This window comes from Ostrea edulis, chromosome 8, assembly GCF_947568905.1.
Source record: "Ostrea edulis chromosome 8, xbOstEdul1.1, whole genome shotgun sequence".
Classification (NCBI taxonomy): domain Eukaryota; kingdom Metazoa; phylum Mollusca; class Bivalvia; order Ostreida; family Ostreidae; genus Ostrea; species Ostrea edulis.
In genome coordinates this window covers 52856333-52873600 of record NC_079171.1, presented here as the reverse complement: position 1 = coordinate 52873600, position 17268 = coordinate 52856333, and the positions used below count along the sequence as shown (strand labels likewise).

General features: G+C 37.4%; 1 protein-coding gene across 4 annotated transcripts in view; it reads right to left on the bottom strand.

Annotated features, from left to right (window-relative positions):
- The window catches only part of LOC125661392 (centrosomal protein of 152 kDa-like), a 47180-nt gene that overhangs the window by 20257 nt on the left and 9655 nt on the right, over positions 1–17268 (bottom strand). For all 4 annotated transcript variants that reach the window (XM_048893371.2, XM_048893370.2, XM_048893372.2 and 1 more), the window contains exons 3-17: positions 16748–16872; positions 16207–16409; positions 14488–14857; positions 13695–14053; positions 12946–13101; positions 12574–12713; positions 11288–11488; positions 10092–10239; positions 9659–9750; positions 8608–8771; positions 6518–6719; positions 5930–6055; positions 5297–5556; positions 4259–4394; positions 3240–3389 (exon numbers count right to left, since the gene is read on the bottom strand). In XM_048893371.2, the coding sequence (XP_048749328.2) occupies positions 3240–3389; positions 4259–4394; positions 5297–5556; positions 5930–6055; positions 6518–6719; positions 8608–8771; positions 9659–9750; positions 10092–10239; positions 11288–11488; positions 12574–12713; positions 12946–13101; positions 13695–14053; positions 14488–14857; positions 16207–16409; positions 16748–16872 (2832 nt within the window). The remainder of the gene's footprint in view (positions 1–3239; positions 3390–4258; positions 4395–5296; positions 5557–5929; positions 6056–6517; positions 6720–8607; positions 8772–9658; positions 9751–10091; positions 10240–11287; positions 11489–12573; positions 12714–12945; positions 13102–13694; positions 14054–14487; positions 14858–16206; positions 16410–16747; positions 16873–17268) is intronic.

Here is a 17268-nt window from a genome sequence, read left to right as displayed (position 1 = left end):
AAAATATACATATTAGCAATATTTGTCTATTTATTTCTAAATTCATCATCTTGCTGAGTAGCTCAGTAGGTTAGCATGTAGACTGCTAAACTGTAGATCGCGTGTTCGAGTCCAGCAGGGGTTTGATTTTTTTTTTTCCAGATTGCTTTCTACTAAAACTGCATTTTTTGACTAAATAAAGTAAATTTGAAAGTTTTCAATTCCAAACTACATGTATTGTATTCATATCAAATTCCTCTGGTGTAGCATGCCTCCTTAAAATGAAAAGCTTTCTTCATAAACAGTAAACATAGCATTTTGTCTGTGTTGTCCAACCAGTTAAAACCATCAGTAAAAGTCTCTCTAAAGCTTCTACATAAATGTTTATGTACAAGGCCTTGAATTCTGTCAGTTTCATCGAGAGCTAATTTTAACAACTTTATAATTCCTGACAGATAACCTTTACCTCCGATATGGATTGAATTGTTAGCGATATTCAATTCTGTACCCTCCGATATGGATTGAATTGTTAGCGATATTCAATTCTGTACTCTCCGATATGGATTGAATTGTTAGCGATATTCAATTCTGTACTCTCCGATATATATTAGCGATATTCAATTCTAGTAATCTCATTACTCTCGCTAATAATACCAATTTGAAAATTAAATCAACGCTAAAAATTCTGCTTTTTCAAATCCAGCACTAGATTTAGATACAGCGTTACGAACAACAGGATGGGATTGTAAAACACTGAAGCCCCCAGTGTGACAGCAATTAATTCTGGTACCCAGAGAAAAATCTTGTCACAAAGAATACACAACATAAAATGTGAATGCCCTATCAGTAACCATTCAAAAGATATGTTTTTGTGGCCAAACAGAAAACGGACTATATACTCCTGAATCTCTGATCAAAGGGGCGTAATACTGGTGACCTAAATTGTTTACCAACAAACCATGACAACAACGGGTACAAAGAATCAGCCTCGATGTGAATACCAAACATTCAATCAACTAAAACAGTGAAAGACCCCCCCTCCCCCCCCCCCCCCCCCCCCCCCAAACGGATGCGATGTAAGGAGTCATAGTACATAATGGTTTTTTTTTTTTTTTACAAATGGGAGCTTTGTTGTTCTGAAGAAGATATCAAAGATTTGTTCATGTATATTCTCATGTAAAATATTGAACCCTAATGGATACCAAGATTTGAACAAACTTGAATTTCTGGGCGCACTTGTTTCAGAAATTCGGGTGACGACCCGGTTCACTTTTATCACGTGACTTTTTGACCCGGTTTGTCTTGCGAAACAAGTGGGAAATAGGCCGAATATATATCAAAATGTAAAAACAAAAATTATGTATTTTTCAAAGAACATCTGCATAACAGATTTCATAAAATGTAACCCATGGAAGTTTAAAAATCATCATTGATAATCAGTTTTATATTCAAACATTTTGTTCATAAACACTGCAGACTGGGCTGTAACTTCCACAGAGAAGCGGTGTTGATCGTATCATCGAATGTCAAAAAACTTAACCCTTACCTCACTACTTTATGCTAATTGAAATTTAAACTCTTTTAATGAATGAAAAATGGATAAATAACGAGCAAGAAAATGTTTATCTATATTTTCCGCCATACTGTTTTCCATGTGCCCACTCTAAATTTTTCGGCCGATCCGGGCTACTTTTCGGTCGACCGGCGGCTTAAAATTTTTATACTTGAAACAAGTTACTTGCCCGCTTCCGGAAGTATCAACCGGCTTGACCCGGGCGATGAAACAAGTGCGACCTCTGTTACATAAGGAAGTTGTCAGTTAACAAACTTGAATTTTCGTTACATAAGGAATTTTTTAGTTGAACAAACTTGAATATTCATTATATAAGGAAGTTTTCAATTGAACTTGAATTTTTGTTCCATGGGGAACTTTTAAATTCAACAAACTTGAACGAATTTCTGTTACATAAGGAAGTTTTCAGTTAAACAAATTTGAATTTCGTTACACAAGGAAGTTTTCAGTTAAACAAATTTGAATTTCATTACATAAGGAAGTTTTCAGTTGAACAAACTTGAATTTTCATTGCAAAAGGAAGACTTCATTAAAAGTTGGGCTTCTCTAGTTCAGTAGCTCTCTAAAATACTTTTTATTCGACTTCCAAATACCCCAATCTTATTTTCACCATTTCATCATCATCTCCCATCGGAAGGGGCGTAAATAAATATACATTTACTGTCCTAGTAAATACATGTAGCACTGAACATTTTAAACGGCAAATGATGGAGAGTGTGCCCAGGAACTGATCTGTAGTGAGAAAATGTTAAAGGATTATGTGACCTGGGCTGTGTGCATATTACTACATGTAATTCATAGCAATTCTAGAGTTACCTCCCTTAATGAGAGGGACGGTCTACCTTAAATGGACTGAGACATGATTTACCCCCAAACACAAATTGTTTGGGAAGTACCAGAAACATTGAATTCCACACAAGCTCTCTTGTACCTTCATACATTTTGTTCATTGTTTGCTTTGACAGTAAAAAAAAATAAAAATATAAAAACATTGCAGTTAATACGATGTCAAAATCTACTGTTTACATCAACTGCATTGTATTTCCAGGGATTTTTTTTTACCCCTTGAATCCAGGGGCCAGGGCCTTCAAGTTTGGGAGAAATAACAATATTTGATTGAAATTGGGAAATTAGTTTCATACAAATAAATAAGAAAAACAAGCAAAAGAGTTAACCATTTGATATTTCAACATCAATGTGGATTAAATAAGCTTTAATTTGTGGTCTTTGGCAGAGAAAAAACTGTCAAAAATGTTTTGCAACAGAGTGGCACTAAGGTTGGATGGCGCCTCATGGCATATTCTCATCAAAGCATCCATCATTTTGGGAAAAACACCTGCTCTTTAGGATTGGGAATGGGGCTGAATTTCGGCCCTCTACAGACCCTAAAAAAATCCCTGATTTCCCACATTAAAGGAATAGGCGGATTAAATGTCTTAAAGTCATGATGCAAATTATTAAGGGTGTTAAACAGTCACACCGTAAAACATCTCATTTCCCATGTTCAACATTAAAATAATTAATTCTTTTTTTCTCCAAAAAACCATGTCTCAGTCCCTCCAATGAAACACCTGATTTTACTTTACCTTAGTTTCCTGTCTCAGTTCCTCCAATGAAACGCCTGATTTTACTTTACCTTAGTAACCATGTCTCAGTCCCTCCAATGAAACACCTGACTTTACTTTACCTTAGTTTCCAGTAATTTCTGATTGTCTTCCCCCATTTTCTTTTGCAAAGACTCTGTAACTTCTGATCGTATTTTCTCCTCGTCAGCTGTCATTTCTACTTTCACTTTCTCCATAGCCAACTCTTTTTCTGTCTTGAGCTCTTCCTTCAACTATAACATTTACAGACCATTCAATATAATATTTACAGACCATTCAATAACATTTACACACCATTCAATAACATTTACAGACCATTCAATATAACATTTACTGACCATTCAATAACATTTACAGACCATTCAATATAACATTTACAGACCATTCAATATAACATTTACTGACTGTTCAGTATAACATTTACTGACCAATTCACTGTAATATTTAACTAATCAAAACAGCATTTGAAAACATAAGTAAGCTAGCAATATCATTTCTCTATATCCCTCTCTCTCTATATATATGTTGTAAATAAATCTTAAAACAAAATTTTCAGTGGTTTATAGTGAAAGAGACAGTCAGAGTTGGATGAGTGGTCAGATTTCAAAATCTTAATCTTATATCATCATGGTTAAAAAATATCAAACTTTTCCAGTTTCCATTACACATTTAAGAAAAAAACTCAGCTAGTTAAAACAAAAGTATTGAACAGAACTAAAACAATAGGCCTAGAATATGACCCTTTCTTTTTCATTGAAACTCGTATACATAACCCAGGTCTGTGGGGATCTGGGTTAGAAAAGGTCCTCAGTACCCCTTGCTTGTCGTAAGAGCGACTAAATGGGGTATTCCTTTGGATGAGACTGCAAAAACCGAGGTCCCATGTCACAGCAGGTGTGGCACGATAAAGATCCCTGCTCGAAGGCTGTAAGCACTGAGCATAGGCCTAAATTTTGCAGCCCTTCACCGGCAATGGTGATGTCTCTATATGAGTGAAAAATTCTCAAGCGGGGCATTAAACAACATACAATCAACCAACCGACCAACATATGTCACCTAACATGTCCTTAACCTGTAACTGTATGAACACAATCATTCTTACCTCTTGTAACTTCTGAGAAACGACAGCCTCGTTCTCTTCTCTCAGCTTCTCCTCTAGAACATCTTTGTCTGAACACACCTTCACATACAGCTCTTTGACTTGGTCAACTTCACGCATGGCTGAATTCAGTTCATTTCTATAAAAAAAAAACATAAAAAGGTCATTTACAGGCTGCCTGTACAAGATCGCTACACGTAGCCATTTGTCCCCCGCCGCCGCAACAAAAGTTGAAGTGCAAATGTCCCATAACTTCTGAAAATTTGTCAAATCAAAATCGTTGTGTATTAATATGATCAACTACATATTGTGACTAAAAACATGCTAAATTTGACCAAAATCCACACAGTGTCGAGGAGTTGCATCCACAAAACGTTCTATAGTGTACTATGTACAAATTCAACAAAGTCCCACATCTCCTGTATTATTTGTCAAATAAAAACGAGTGCACAATATGATCAACTACATATGGTGACTAACTATGCTACAAAATCCATTGAATGGTTTCCGAGGAGTTGTGTCCACAACGTCAAGTGTGGCAGACAATAATATTTCTATGTCCCCTTCCACACTGTGGCAGGGGACCACAAATAATGGCAACTTCACAAAACATCTAAACATTAAAAACTTCTAGAAAATGTTACAAACTGGGATTTTGGAATTCATAAAATTATTGCCTCTGATTCATTATCTTTTAAGTCCCTCGTGAAGACCCTTTTTCATCAAATCTTGGTTGAGATGAGCACAGCACAACCAACATCTCTTAGACAGGTAAATGTGATACCAAAAATTTATATCTAGTTTATATAGGCTGGAGGATGTGATTGGAGGTGGGGTGGAGGGGGATTATATTGATTTTTAAAAGAAAATTTCCTGTATCTGCAACTAGAAGCACACACTAATAGCAATGTTACAGAAATAATCTAGAAGGGTAATGATTAGTGTTCACAGTAAGGTCTTACAACCAAAAGCACAAGATTCAGATACACAATGAATAAACTACACTGTATTTCCAGACAGAAAGCTTAAACACACACACACCTTAACTGAGTGCACTCGCGCTCGTACTTGGTGATGAGACTGGCTTTGTCAGCTGTGTACTCCTCGGTCAAGTGAAGCGTCAGCTGCTCTTTAGCCGTCTCGTGAACGGACTTGCAGGCTCGCTGACAGCGATCGAGCGCCTCTCGCTTGTCCTGGTCGTATTCCCGCACCATCTGAGACATCTGCTGAGTCAGCTGCTGGTTAATCTCAGATAGTTTCTCTTCACTAAAGGCCACCTCTTCCAGTCTCTTTTTCAAATCCTAAACGAATTTTAGAAGAATTCAAACCCAGTGACTTTGCTATAAATAAATGAACATGCTGCATACACTGTATGAGTACTTGTAAATACTATATTTCCTAGCTTCACATGTTAAATGTCACTGTTAAAATAAAGGCATATCCCTACACACACTGACATATCCCTACACACACTGACATATCCCTTCACACAATGACATATCCCTACACACACTGAAATGTTTTGGTGAACATGTAAAGATCTAAGGCATTACCTAGGATTACATATTTTCCCATGTTTCTCCCTTGTCCGAGAGGACTCAACTTTTCTCACTTGTCACCCCATACCTCTCAATAACCTCATTGAGGTCCCCCTTTTCCCATACTAACCCTTACCTCTATATCCTCACTGAGGATCTCTTTTTCCCGTTTGAGGTTTTTGATGTCCTTCTGTAGGCGGGCCTCAACAGCTGACACCTTGTCATCTGATCTCACTAGCTCCTCCCACTCCTGAAGTTTGGACTGAAAGTGTCCATAAGTACATGTTGAACAGAGTACGGTAAAAGAAGTAGTGATATGTCTGTGTTTTATACCAACTAAACAAATTTGTGTTAATATGATGTGGATAAGCCTTAATGCAGCAAATTCTACACAATGTATTTGTCCGTGGCTGAGTGCAATGGTGGAGAATTTGACCTGGAGTTGTCATATGGCTTAAGGCTTGACCTTCAAAATTCAGTAAATATGAAAAGTCTATCTTTTAGAAAGATGCATGCATGCCTTAAAGCATTAAACCAAATGTTTTCATTTTCATTGGGATACCATATGGTTTGAGTGGAATTTGCAATTCGCAGCAAATTTGAGATTTGAAACTACATGCATTTACTTTGTTTATTTTTACAAATGTATTGCCAAAATGAAGAATTTTTCATCAGTGAGTGAAGAAACCCGGGTTTTAGAGACAATTCTTTCGTGATGATATACCTTCAAATCAGATTCTGACTTTTCAGCTCTTTCACAACGCATTCGGAACTCTTCTAGATCTTTCTTGCAGGTTCGAAGTTCCTCTTGCAATTTGTTCACTTGGATTCTCTTTTCCTTGTTGCTGAGGAGACATCGTTCCAGTTCTATTTTTAGATTTGCCACCAGGTCATGTGACTCAGCTCCCTTCTGCCCCGAGCTAAATCTGTTAAAGTAGTTGTATGTTGTTACATATCTACTGTCAGATTGAAAATTGCAAGTTAGAAATGTTTCCACGCAACAAAATAAAAAATCAAAAGTTGTAGCTCAAGAAAATTTATGTGTAATTCAATGATATTACAATAATTTTTTTAAATAATACCCCTTCCCCTCTTAAGCAATTTTTAAACAAAGAAATTGCTAGCAGTTAAACTTTCGTGGATCTGCTGTTTACACTGCATTTTATAGCGTTTTTTAAAGATACGTTTCATTCGGGTTCAGGAATGCTGTTGATGATTTATTTTATAGCGTTTTAAGATACGTTTTATTCGGGTTCAGGAATTCTGTTGATGATTTATTTTATAGCGTTTTAAGATACGTTTTATTCCAGTTCAGGAATTCTGTTGATGATTTATTTTATAGCGTTTTAAGATACGTTTTATTCCGGTTCAGGAATTCTGTTGATGATTTATTATCCTGGCCTGGATCTCTCGAGAAAAAAAAAATTCAATCAAAACTTGACAGCTCAGGTAGAAGAAAACTCAAACTTAAGATGGAATTTTTTTTCCAGAATTCTAAGCCAGATCAATGCAAAATATTCATGTGACTCAGTTCTTAATCACACCCAAAATATATTCAAACTGAGACAGCTTTCTTTCCCATCCACACACTTTTAACATTTTCAAACTCTCGATCTTTACGTACTTTACAGGTTCAGACAATCTTGATCTTTACATAATTTAAAGGTTCAGACAATCTCGATCCTTACGTAATTTACGGGTTCAGACAATCTCAATCTTTATGTACTTCACCGGTTCAGACAATCTCGATCTTTACATACTTCACCCGTTCTGACAATCTCGATCTTTACATAATTTACAGGTTCAGACAATCTTGATCTTTACGTACTTTACCCGTTCAGACAATCTCGATCTTTACATAATTTACAGGTTCAGACAATCTTGATCTTTACGTACTTCACCAGTTCAGACAATCTCGATCTTTACGTACTTTACCAGTTCAGACAATCTCGATCTTTACATAATTTACAGGTTCAGACAATCTCGATCTTTACATACTTCACCGGTTCAGACAATCTCGATCTTTACAAAATTTACAGGTTCAGACAATCTCGATCTTTACATAATTTACAGGTTCAGACAATCTCGATCTTTACATAATTTACAGGTTCAGACAATCTCGATCTTTACGTACTTCACCAGTTCAGACAATCTCGATCTTTACGTACTTTACCAGTTCAGACAATCTCGATCTTTACATAATTTACAGGTTCAGACAATCTCGATCTTTACATACTTCACCGGTTCAGACAATCTCGATCTTTACAAAATTTACAGGTTCAGACAATCTCGATCTTTACATAATTTACAGGTTCAGACAATCTCGATCTTTACATAATTTACAGGTTCAGACAATCTCGATCTTTACGTACTTCACCAGTTCAGACAATCTCGATCTTTATGTACTTCACCAGTTCAGACAATCTCGATCTTTACATAATTTACAGGTTCAGACAATCTCGATCTTTACATACTTCACCGGTTCAGACAATCTCGATCTTTACAAAATTTACAGGTTCAGACAATCTCGATCTTTACATAATTTACAGGTTCAGACAATCTCGATCTTTACATAATTTACAGGTTCAGACAATCTCGATCTTTACATAATTTACAGGTTCAGACAATCTCGATCTTTACATACTTCACCGGTTCAGACAATCTCGATCTTTACAAAATTTACAGGTTCAGACAATCTCGATCTTTACATAATTTACAGGTTCAGACAATCTCGATCTTTACATAATTTACAGGTTCAGACAATCTCGATCTTTACATAATTTACAGGTTCAGACAACCTCGATCTTTACATACTTCACAGGTTCCAGCGTCTCATCGAAGTCGATAGTCCTCTTGATTCCCAGGTCCATCATGGAATCGTCGTGGATGGTGTCCCGTGTCGTTTCCTGACTGAGCACGCCCAGACAGGACGCAGCCTCAAACATGTTCAGCTGCTCCTTTAACTCTTTAATTTCATCCTATAGCAAAAAATTAAAACTCACATGTATATCTAAAAGACAAAACAGTTTGCTTTAGCATAAATTACACATTATACATAAAATGGTTATGAGGGAAATAATGCAAATTCGTGGTCATAAATTCGCTATCTCCCGAATTACATATTCTATAACGGCTTTATTAAATGCGAAGTAATGGAAAGAGATTGTTTATCTGACAGACATGGTCAAATCCTTCACATTTCCTGAATTTTGTTCACTCAGATAAGTTTCAAGTAAATTTTTTGTGGTCTTAATCGCAGCCTTGATTTATTGTTGATAATTGACTGTAGATCTTGTTCAAACCTTCCCTCCACCATCATTACAGCTGACCTATATTGTATTATGACATCTGCTAATAACAGATTTCATCATTCATAGAATGCTCTGCCTACCAAGCATTTCGATTGGTTAAAAATACAAATGAATATTTATGAGGGAGTAGTCCCAGGGAGCAGCATAACCACACTCTAAACCTAAAAACACTAAATCTAAAAAAAGGCAAGTCTAAAAACGTTAAACCTAAAAACACAAAGCATAAATACAAACAGTAAACATCACCAACAATAACACTAGATAATTTGAATTAGGATTTTACCGCACAAATGGAATTTTTAGCAACACTCGAATTTAGGGATTTTCCCATAAAAATGGATATATATATATATTTTGCAAGAGCCAATTTAACAACTTTACAATTCCTAGAAAGAAAACTACTACCTCTGATGTGCAATAAATTGTTAGCGATATTCAGTTTCAGTAATCTCATCCTTTTCCTAATAATGCCACATTTAAATTCTCGCTAACAATTCTGTTTTTAGGGTATTTACTGTACCTGGTAAGACAGAATCATATCGTCAGCTATTTACCTGGTAAGACAGAATCATATCGTCAGCTATTTTCTTGGATGAAGTGCACTGTTTTAGTTGAACCTTCAACTGGCTCGCTTCATGCGACGATGCTTAAAACAGAACAATCACAAATATAGCATACATTGCATTTTTATTCTTCTATCTGCTCAAATGACAGCAACTCAAATAAAATATTCATTCACTCTTGCTCAAAATCTAAACAGTTCAAAATATCAACAAAATCGTACGCAGACCATGCTATTTTCTCCGGAGACAATACAATTACCTGACTCTAGCAACATTCCACATTGTACAGTATTCTCCTGACAGACTAGAATTAACTGATCCCAGCAACATTCCACATTGTACAATATTCTCCTGAGAGATTAGAATTAACTGACTCCAGCAACATTCCACATTGTACAATATTCTCCTGACAGATTAGAATTACCTGACTCCAGCAGCATGCGACATTGTTTCTGGGAATCTTCAAGACTGCGAGTGAGACGATTAATGGTGTCGGCTCGCGAGATCTGAGAATTCTCCGCTTCTTTATAACTCTCATTGAGCTTCTGTCTCAGTGTGGTGTTTTCAGCATTCTGCAAGAAATCAAAGTTTCATGTGGTCAGATTTCAACATGATTATCATAAAGTAAAATATTTCTTGATGAAAAACAAAAACAAAAAAATTTGAAAGACATAATAAATTTATCACAAATTCTACTAAATGAAGGTGTTTTAACATTCTAGTAATTTTCAATAAGTGAAAAATATCTTTAACAAGAGGCCCATGGGCCACATTGCTCACCTGAGTCACTTTGGCCCATATCTGAAGACTTTCCATATATATTTGCATGTAAAACCTTAGTCCCTATTATGGCCCCAACTACCCCTGGAGGCCACGATTTTTGCAAACTTGAATCTACACTACGTCAGGAAGCTTTCATGTAAATGTCAACTTCTTTGGCCTAATGGTTCTTGAGAAGATTTTTACAGATTTTCCCTATATTTGTATGTAAAACTTTGAACCCCCCCCCCCCCCCCCCCCCACTTGTGGTCTCACCCATGATTTGAACAAACTTGAATCTGCATTATGTCAGGAAGCTTTCATGTAAATCTCAGCTTTTCTGGCTTAGTGGTTCTTGAGAAGAAGATTTTTAAATGACCCCACCCTATTTTTGTGATTATCTCCCCTTTGAAAGGGATATGGCCCATCATTTGCACTAACTTGAAAGCCCTTCACCCAAGGATGCTTTTGGCCAAGTTTGGTTGAAATTGGCCCAGTGGTTCTGGAGAAGAAGATGGAAATGTGAAAAGTTTACAATGACAATAACGACGACAGACAACGGACAAATTTTGATCAGAAAACCTCACTTGAGCCTTCGGCTCAGGTGAGCTAAAAAGAGAATGAATTTTACAGACAACATTTATTAGAATTATTCTGTATTTATCAATGACTTTGATTCAGAGCACTGCATTTTCATGACCTTGCCTTGATGCGTTTATCAGCAAAACATAACAATTCTCTTCTTTCTCAAAATAACATACAGTGTATATGTATACAAATATATGAGAACCGCATTTTCAAGTCAAAACACCTGCAACAATTTACAAGAGAAAAATCCTGAAAGGAGACTTTGAGACTCACCGAATCATTCAACTTCCCGGTCAGATCCTCAATCTTTTCTTTGAGAACTTTGACCTCTTTGTCATGTCTCTGTTGGACGCCTGCCAGAACTCGTTCATGCTCAACTCGAGCACGACTGAGACTATCTGAGGCCCCCATCTCAGCAAGCTGTTGGTTCAGAGTTTCTATGGTGGACTCGGCTGTCTGTAGACTTTTTACAGCCTGTAAAAGATATCATAAAGAAATCTAACGTCAAGTATTATCAACATGATTCACTGAGGGGGTTCAAATTCATACATGAGAAAAGTCAAACACATGCCAAAGGTCACCCAGAATGAGCTTTATCAATGAGGCTCATGGAAATCAGAATAAAAAAATTATCTTATTTCGTTATTTTTTTTTTTTTACAAATTATTGACTAGTTATTACCAAGAAGAAAATAACAGGAACCCAGGATGATAAATCATAGGGCTGCAGTGTAAAACTTATTGCTAGATAGAAATATTTGATGCTTATATTGACCAATTATTAATGATCTGCTATAATCGTCTTCACTGAATAATTCTAATGGATGCTATATTGACTAATTAATATTGAGTCTGATACAAACCTCCTCATTGGATGCTTATATTGACTAGTTCTAAATGGGCTGCTACAAATCTCCTCGCTGGGTAGTTATAATGGATGCTTATATTGACCCGTTATTAATAGACTGATATAAACCTCTTCGCTGGATATTTATATTGGATGTGTATATTGACCTGCTATAAATGGGCTGCTATAAACCTCCTCTCTGGATAGTTATAATGGATGCTTATATTGACCAGTTATAAATAGGCTGATATAAACCTCCTCGCTCTGGATAGTTATATTGGATGCTTATATTGACCTGTTATTAATAGGCTGATATAAACCGCTTCACTGGATATTTATATTGGATGCTTATATTGACTCGTTATTAATGGGCTGATATAAACCTCCTCTCTGGATAGTTATATTGGATGCTTATATTGACCTGTTATTAATAGGCTGTCATACACCTTGCTGGTTAGTTATATTGGATGCTTATATTGACCCGTTATTAATTGGATGCTTATATTGACTCGTTATTAATGGGCTGATATAAACCTCCTCTCTGGATAGTTATATTGGATGCTTATATTGACCCGTTATTAATTGGATGCTTATATTGACTCGTTATTAATGGTCTGCTATACACCTCACTGGATAGTTATATTGGATGCTTATATTGACCCGTTATTAATTGGATGCTTATATTGACTCGTTATTAATGGGCTGCTACAAACCTCCTCCTTCCCCTTGTGTAGGGCCTCCACCTGATTCTCAGTGGCCTGTAGTTTCCCCCTCAGCTGAGCGTTTGCCGTCTTCGCCTCAATCAGAAGATCCTGAGACTGTTGTAAGCTGGTGGTCGTCCCCTCTTTCTCACCTAAAACAAGATATGTACAGAATGTATTTTGCTATATGCTTTAGCCAGTGAACTCTGGTCATTGTTTTTTACATTAACTGTGGACAGCGAGGACTGGTGTTTTTCTTTCTTACACTACCTTTAGTCAGTGAGATGACCTTTAATCAGTGAGATGACCTTTAATCAGTGAGATTACTTTTAGTCCGTGAGATTACCTTTAGTCTGTGAGATTACCTTTAGTCAGTGAGATTACCTTTAGTCAGTGAGATCTGGTGTTTCAGGATGCGTATTTCCCGACTTGTTTCCTGTTTGTAATGCTCAAAGTCCCTCGTCATCTCCTCCAGTTTGCTTCCTCGGGCTTTGTACAAGATCTGAAGCTGAGCGAGCTGTCTGTTGTCGAAAGCACCAACTGGAATATTTTGGGCAAAAGTATTTGCATAAGACTACATCACATTCAAAACAGAATGAAACTTCTCTACTACATAAACACAGCTGCTGTAATTAATTCATAATCTCATTTCTTTTGCAGTTTTGATGTGGTTCTTTTTTTGAGTGGGGGAAGGAGGGGGGGCTCTTTTTTTTTGGACACAAGAGTAAAGAGCTCAGTAAAGTTTGAGAAAATAATTGCTGAATGGAATACTGTAAAAAAAGTGATTATTGGTTATCTATGGGGGGGGGGGGGGGGGGGGGGGGGGGGGGGGGGGGTTTACACTAATTACGCAGTCATGTAATAAGCAAGTAAATTTTCCCCCATGTGTATAGTTATAAATTTTTGATATAATATAAATATAATATTCAGTTACCACGCATTTTCCACCATGCGTAATATTGGATGTGGAACAACGTACTAAACCCCCAGCGTAAATAACCACTTTTACAGTACAAGATAAACGGATATTGGACACTCGGCAGCTTGATCTTGGATCCTCCCGACATGAATACAGAGTAACAGGATCTAAATCTCGGATCCTCTCCCATTCCTACATCAGCGTCTATACACACCTGATCCTGTGCTCTCATGCCCCTCCTCCAGTTTTGGGCGTTTCTCTTTGACCTCTGGCACTTCCTCTTCGCTCTCACTTTCTTCATGGTCATCCCTGCGTTTATACGTGACTTGGTAATCTCCCCTGAAATCCTTCTCCGGAGCATCATGAACTGGATATTCTTGTGAGGAATGAACAGGATGTCCTGTTGAGATTGGGGTAGGGTGAACAGGATGCCCATGTGAAACTGAGGTAGCGTTTGTAACATAGCCTTGGTCTGATTGTAAACTGTGTGGGTATGCTTGAGAATGTGGTGGTTGCGTGTATGGCATGTATGGGTTGTCTGCCCTTGGATGATCCTCTTCTTCAGGCAGGTCTCTGAAAATGTAATGTCAGATAAGTTTATACAAAGTTTCATTTACATTTCATAAATCAAAAATGGAGCCATGGGTCTACAAAATTTGAAATAAAGAGTGTCATCTTCTAGTGACTTCACAGTGAAGTTAGCTGCAGATCTGTAGCTCTCTGAGAAAATATTGGAACAGATCAGGGAGATACAGATCCACCCCTTATAAAAACTTCATATACAGTGCAGAAAAAAATGTGCACGGCTGAAGCCTTACATCTGATCAGTCCAAATATTTTCCTAGAGGGTTCCAGATCTACAGTTACAGTAAAGTTTGACTACAGACAGACTGATAGATGGATGCACAGACAGACAAACAGACACACAGACAAAGACTGCAGTTAAAGATCACTATGTGTCTTCTACTCTGCACAAAACACAGAAAATAATGAAGAAACCCGCTGACCTGTAGTACCCAGTGTAATGATGAAGATGTTGATAATGATAATGTCCGGGTAAATGTCTGATGTCTGTTGGAGGTTCGTCCGCCCCGCCCTCAGCTTCCTGCCGCTCGGGAAACTCCCCGTATCTGTAATGCGGATCCTCGTGGTTTGCGTGATGCGGTAGGTACTGATTACCGTGATGAGTGGGATCATAGACGATCGGCTGACCATGGTGCGAGAACACGTCCTGACCGGTCCAATCCGGTACCTGGTGGAACTGATGACGATGGTGTTGGGGACGATGATGGTGATTGGATGACTTGGTGCTGCTCTGTTCACTGTTACTATGGTATCCATCACTTTCTAACAGACCTTCTTGGGACCGTCTCAAAACTGCAAATAAAAGAAAGCACACCGGTCTTGTGTATATATATAAAACAATGGAAAAAGCTTATACGCATTATTCAGATTCATTTCTACTCTTGACACAACTCAAATCAAAGTAACCGCCTCAATGTTCAGGGCTTCATAATTGATCCTTGTTGGAACAGGGTCCAGTACCGAAACGGTACTGGACCCTGTACCATACAATACAATAGGGAATTTTAGGTTGAAAAATTGTTACCATATAAGCAGAATTTTTAGCGTGGATTTAATTTTGATATTATTAGCGAGGGTGTTGAGATCACTAAAATTGAATATTGCTAACAATTTATTCCATATTGGAGGTCATAGTTATCTTTCCTGGAATTATACAGTCGCTAAAATTAGCTCTCATTAAATTATATACCAATTTTTATGGGAAAATCGCTAAATTTGTGTCTCGCTAAAAATTCCCCTTATACGGACTTTTCTCCCAAGATTTTACGCAGCAACACAGATCCCATTCTTACTATGCTTGTGAGCTGATATTTTGGGAAATCTGGGGGGAAAAAAGAGACCAACAGGTTCATTTACCGGACCTGTATGCAAGGATATTAAGCCCTGATGTTATACAATCTCCACGCTGGAACTGATGTTCTCTCATGGAGAACAAATCTTCATCTCGCCATATCTTCCTCAAGATTCAATTAATCCGAGATTCAGATTCCTACAGATGGACAATACTCTCTCCTAAGTTGATCCTACACGCTCTTAAGTAAGCTGTGGTGTACACCAAAGAAATCCAAACTGACCGTCGAACTTCTACAAACAGTCCAGCTTATTCCTAATCATCAGACTCGATTTATACGTACAGTACAGTCCCACATCTCAATAAATTTTAAAGATCCATCCAAAACCAAAAATTTCAACACAATGAACTTGTTTATATCATATATCTCTATTTCAAATACTAAAGTCATAAAAATTGATCATGCTGAATAAACTTATGTTCCAAAGAAAACTCATCTCCCTGTGCTGAGAGAGTTGTCAGCTAATATAATGCCAGTCCAAGCCTCTGCTTATCCGATATAATCTAACTACAGGGTCATCAGTAGCATCAAGTTACAGCATTACCAAACATGGTGACTTTTTTTTATGTTGTATGTACATTACAACATGTTCAAGAATAAGATATGTAATGTGATTTCTGATTCTGACCCTCTCCAATGAAACCTGCTGGTCCATGAGGTCAGCCTCCCTGTGAAAGAATTAACTTTAGCATGTACACTGGAGTTTAAAAGCTCCACCACTCACTGTGTAGAGATTCTCATCTTTGTGTTATCTCCAGAAAGTCCTCCCGAGATACTCTAAGTGCTTACCTCCTTCCTGAGATGATCTCAGTTGCTCTTGAGATGCTCTGAGGCTGTCCTGAGATTGTCTCAGTGAAGACATCGAGCCGTAGGGACTCTGAGCGATGGTGGGGAGACCTCCGAGGGGTGTGGAGGTGGGGAGGGGGTACGTTCGTCGGTTCCTGGCAAACAAAAGTCCAGACGGTTCTTCATCTTCCTCCACTATGGGCTCCCTGTCAACAACAAAGTGAAATTATTAGTTTTTTTTATCCCCAAATTCATTTAAAATCCACCACAAACAAGTACTTGACTCTTTGACACACTGCAGAATTTTTAATTCCTGCATAGTTTCCTGCTTGGCATCAACAATTAATTCTGTGAGGATTTCATTTCATGATTTCCAAAAGATGAAATATCATACCAATTCACCCAAAAAAAATTATTGTTCATCTTCTGCGTGGTGAAAAAATCTTATATATCCTGCGGGTTTTTTAAAGGGGAGATCCCTTTCGATTTTTATTTACACCAAATACGATCAAAATTTCTGTCCTCTTTGTTCTTTATTACGTACGTTTCATCCTTAGATTTGAAATGGAGGCTGTGATTCCGCGAGTCTCCTCCTTCATCTGATGTCACGGAAAACTCATCGTCCTCATCGATTAAATCGTCAAAAGCGTCCTTTAGCAATGCCTTCAACTGTTGCAATTAAAAATCACTTGTAAATAAACTCTTCTCAAATAGACATTGGTGCGTGTAAGATTAGCAAACATGTTTCTCAAAATTGGCATAAGGCTTTTACTCATTCCTGAAATGAAAGATTATTTTCGAAATTAGGGAAAAGTTCGAAATTTCCCAGGGCATAAATTTGAACCAAAGGATTCTTGAAGACTCCGGCTGGGTTAGACATCATAACTTGTCTAACAGCCAGAAACAGTCAAATCCTCAGGCAGGAATGAAATTTCAGATCATAGCCTGGGGGTCAGGCCAAGTTTCACAGCCAGTGTACAACAAAAAATAAGCTTTATCAGTAAATTCATTCCGGTTAAATAATAAACACTACAAAACTGAACGTCAGGACTGACCAATCTTAAA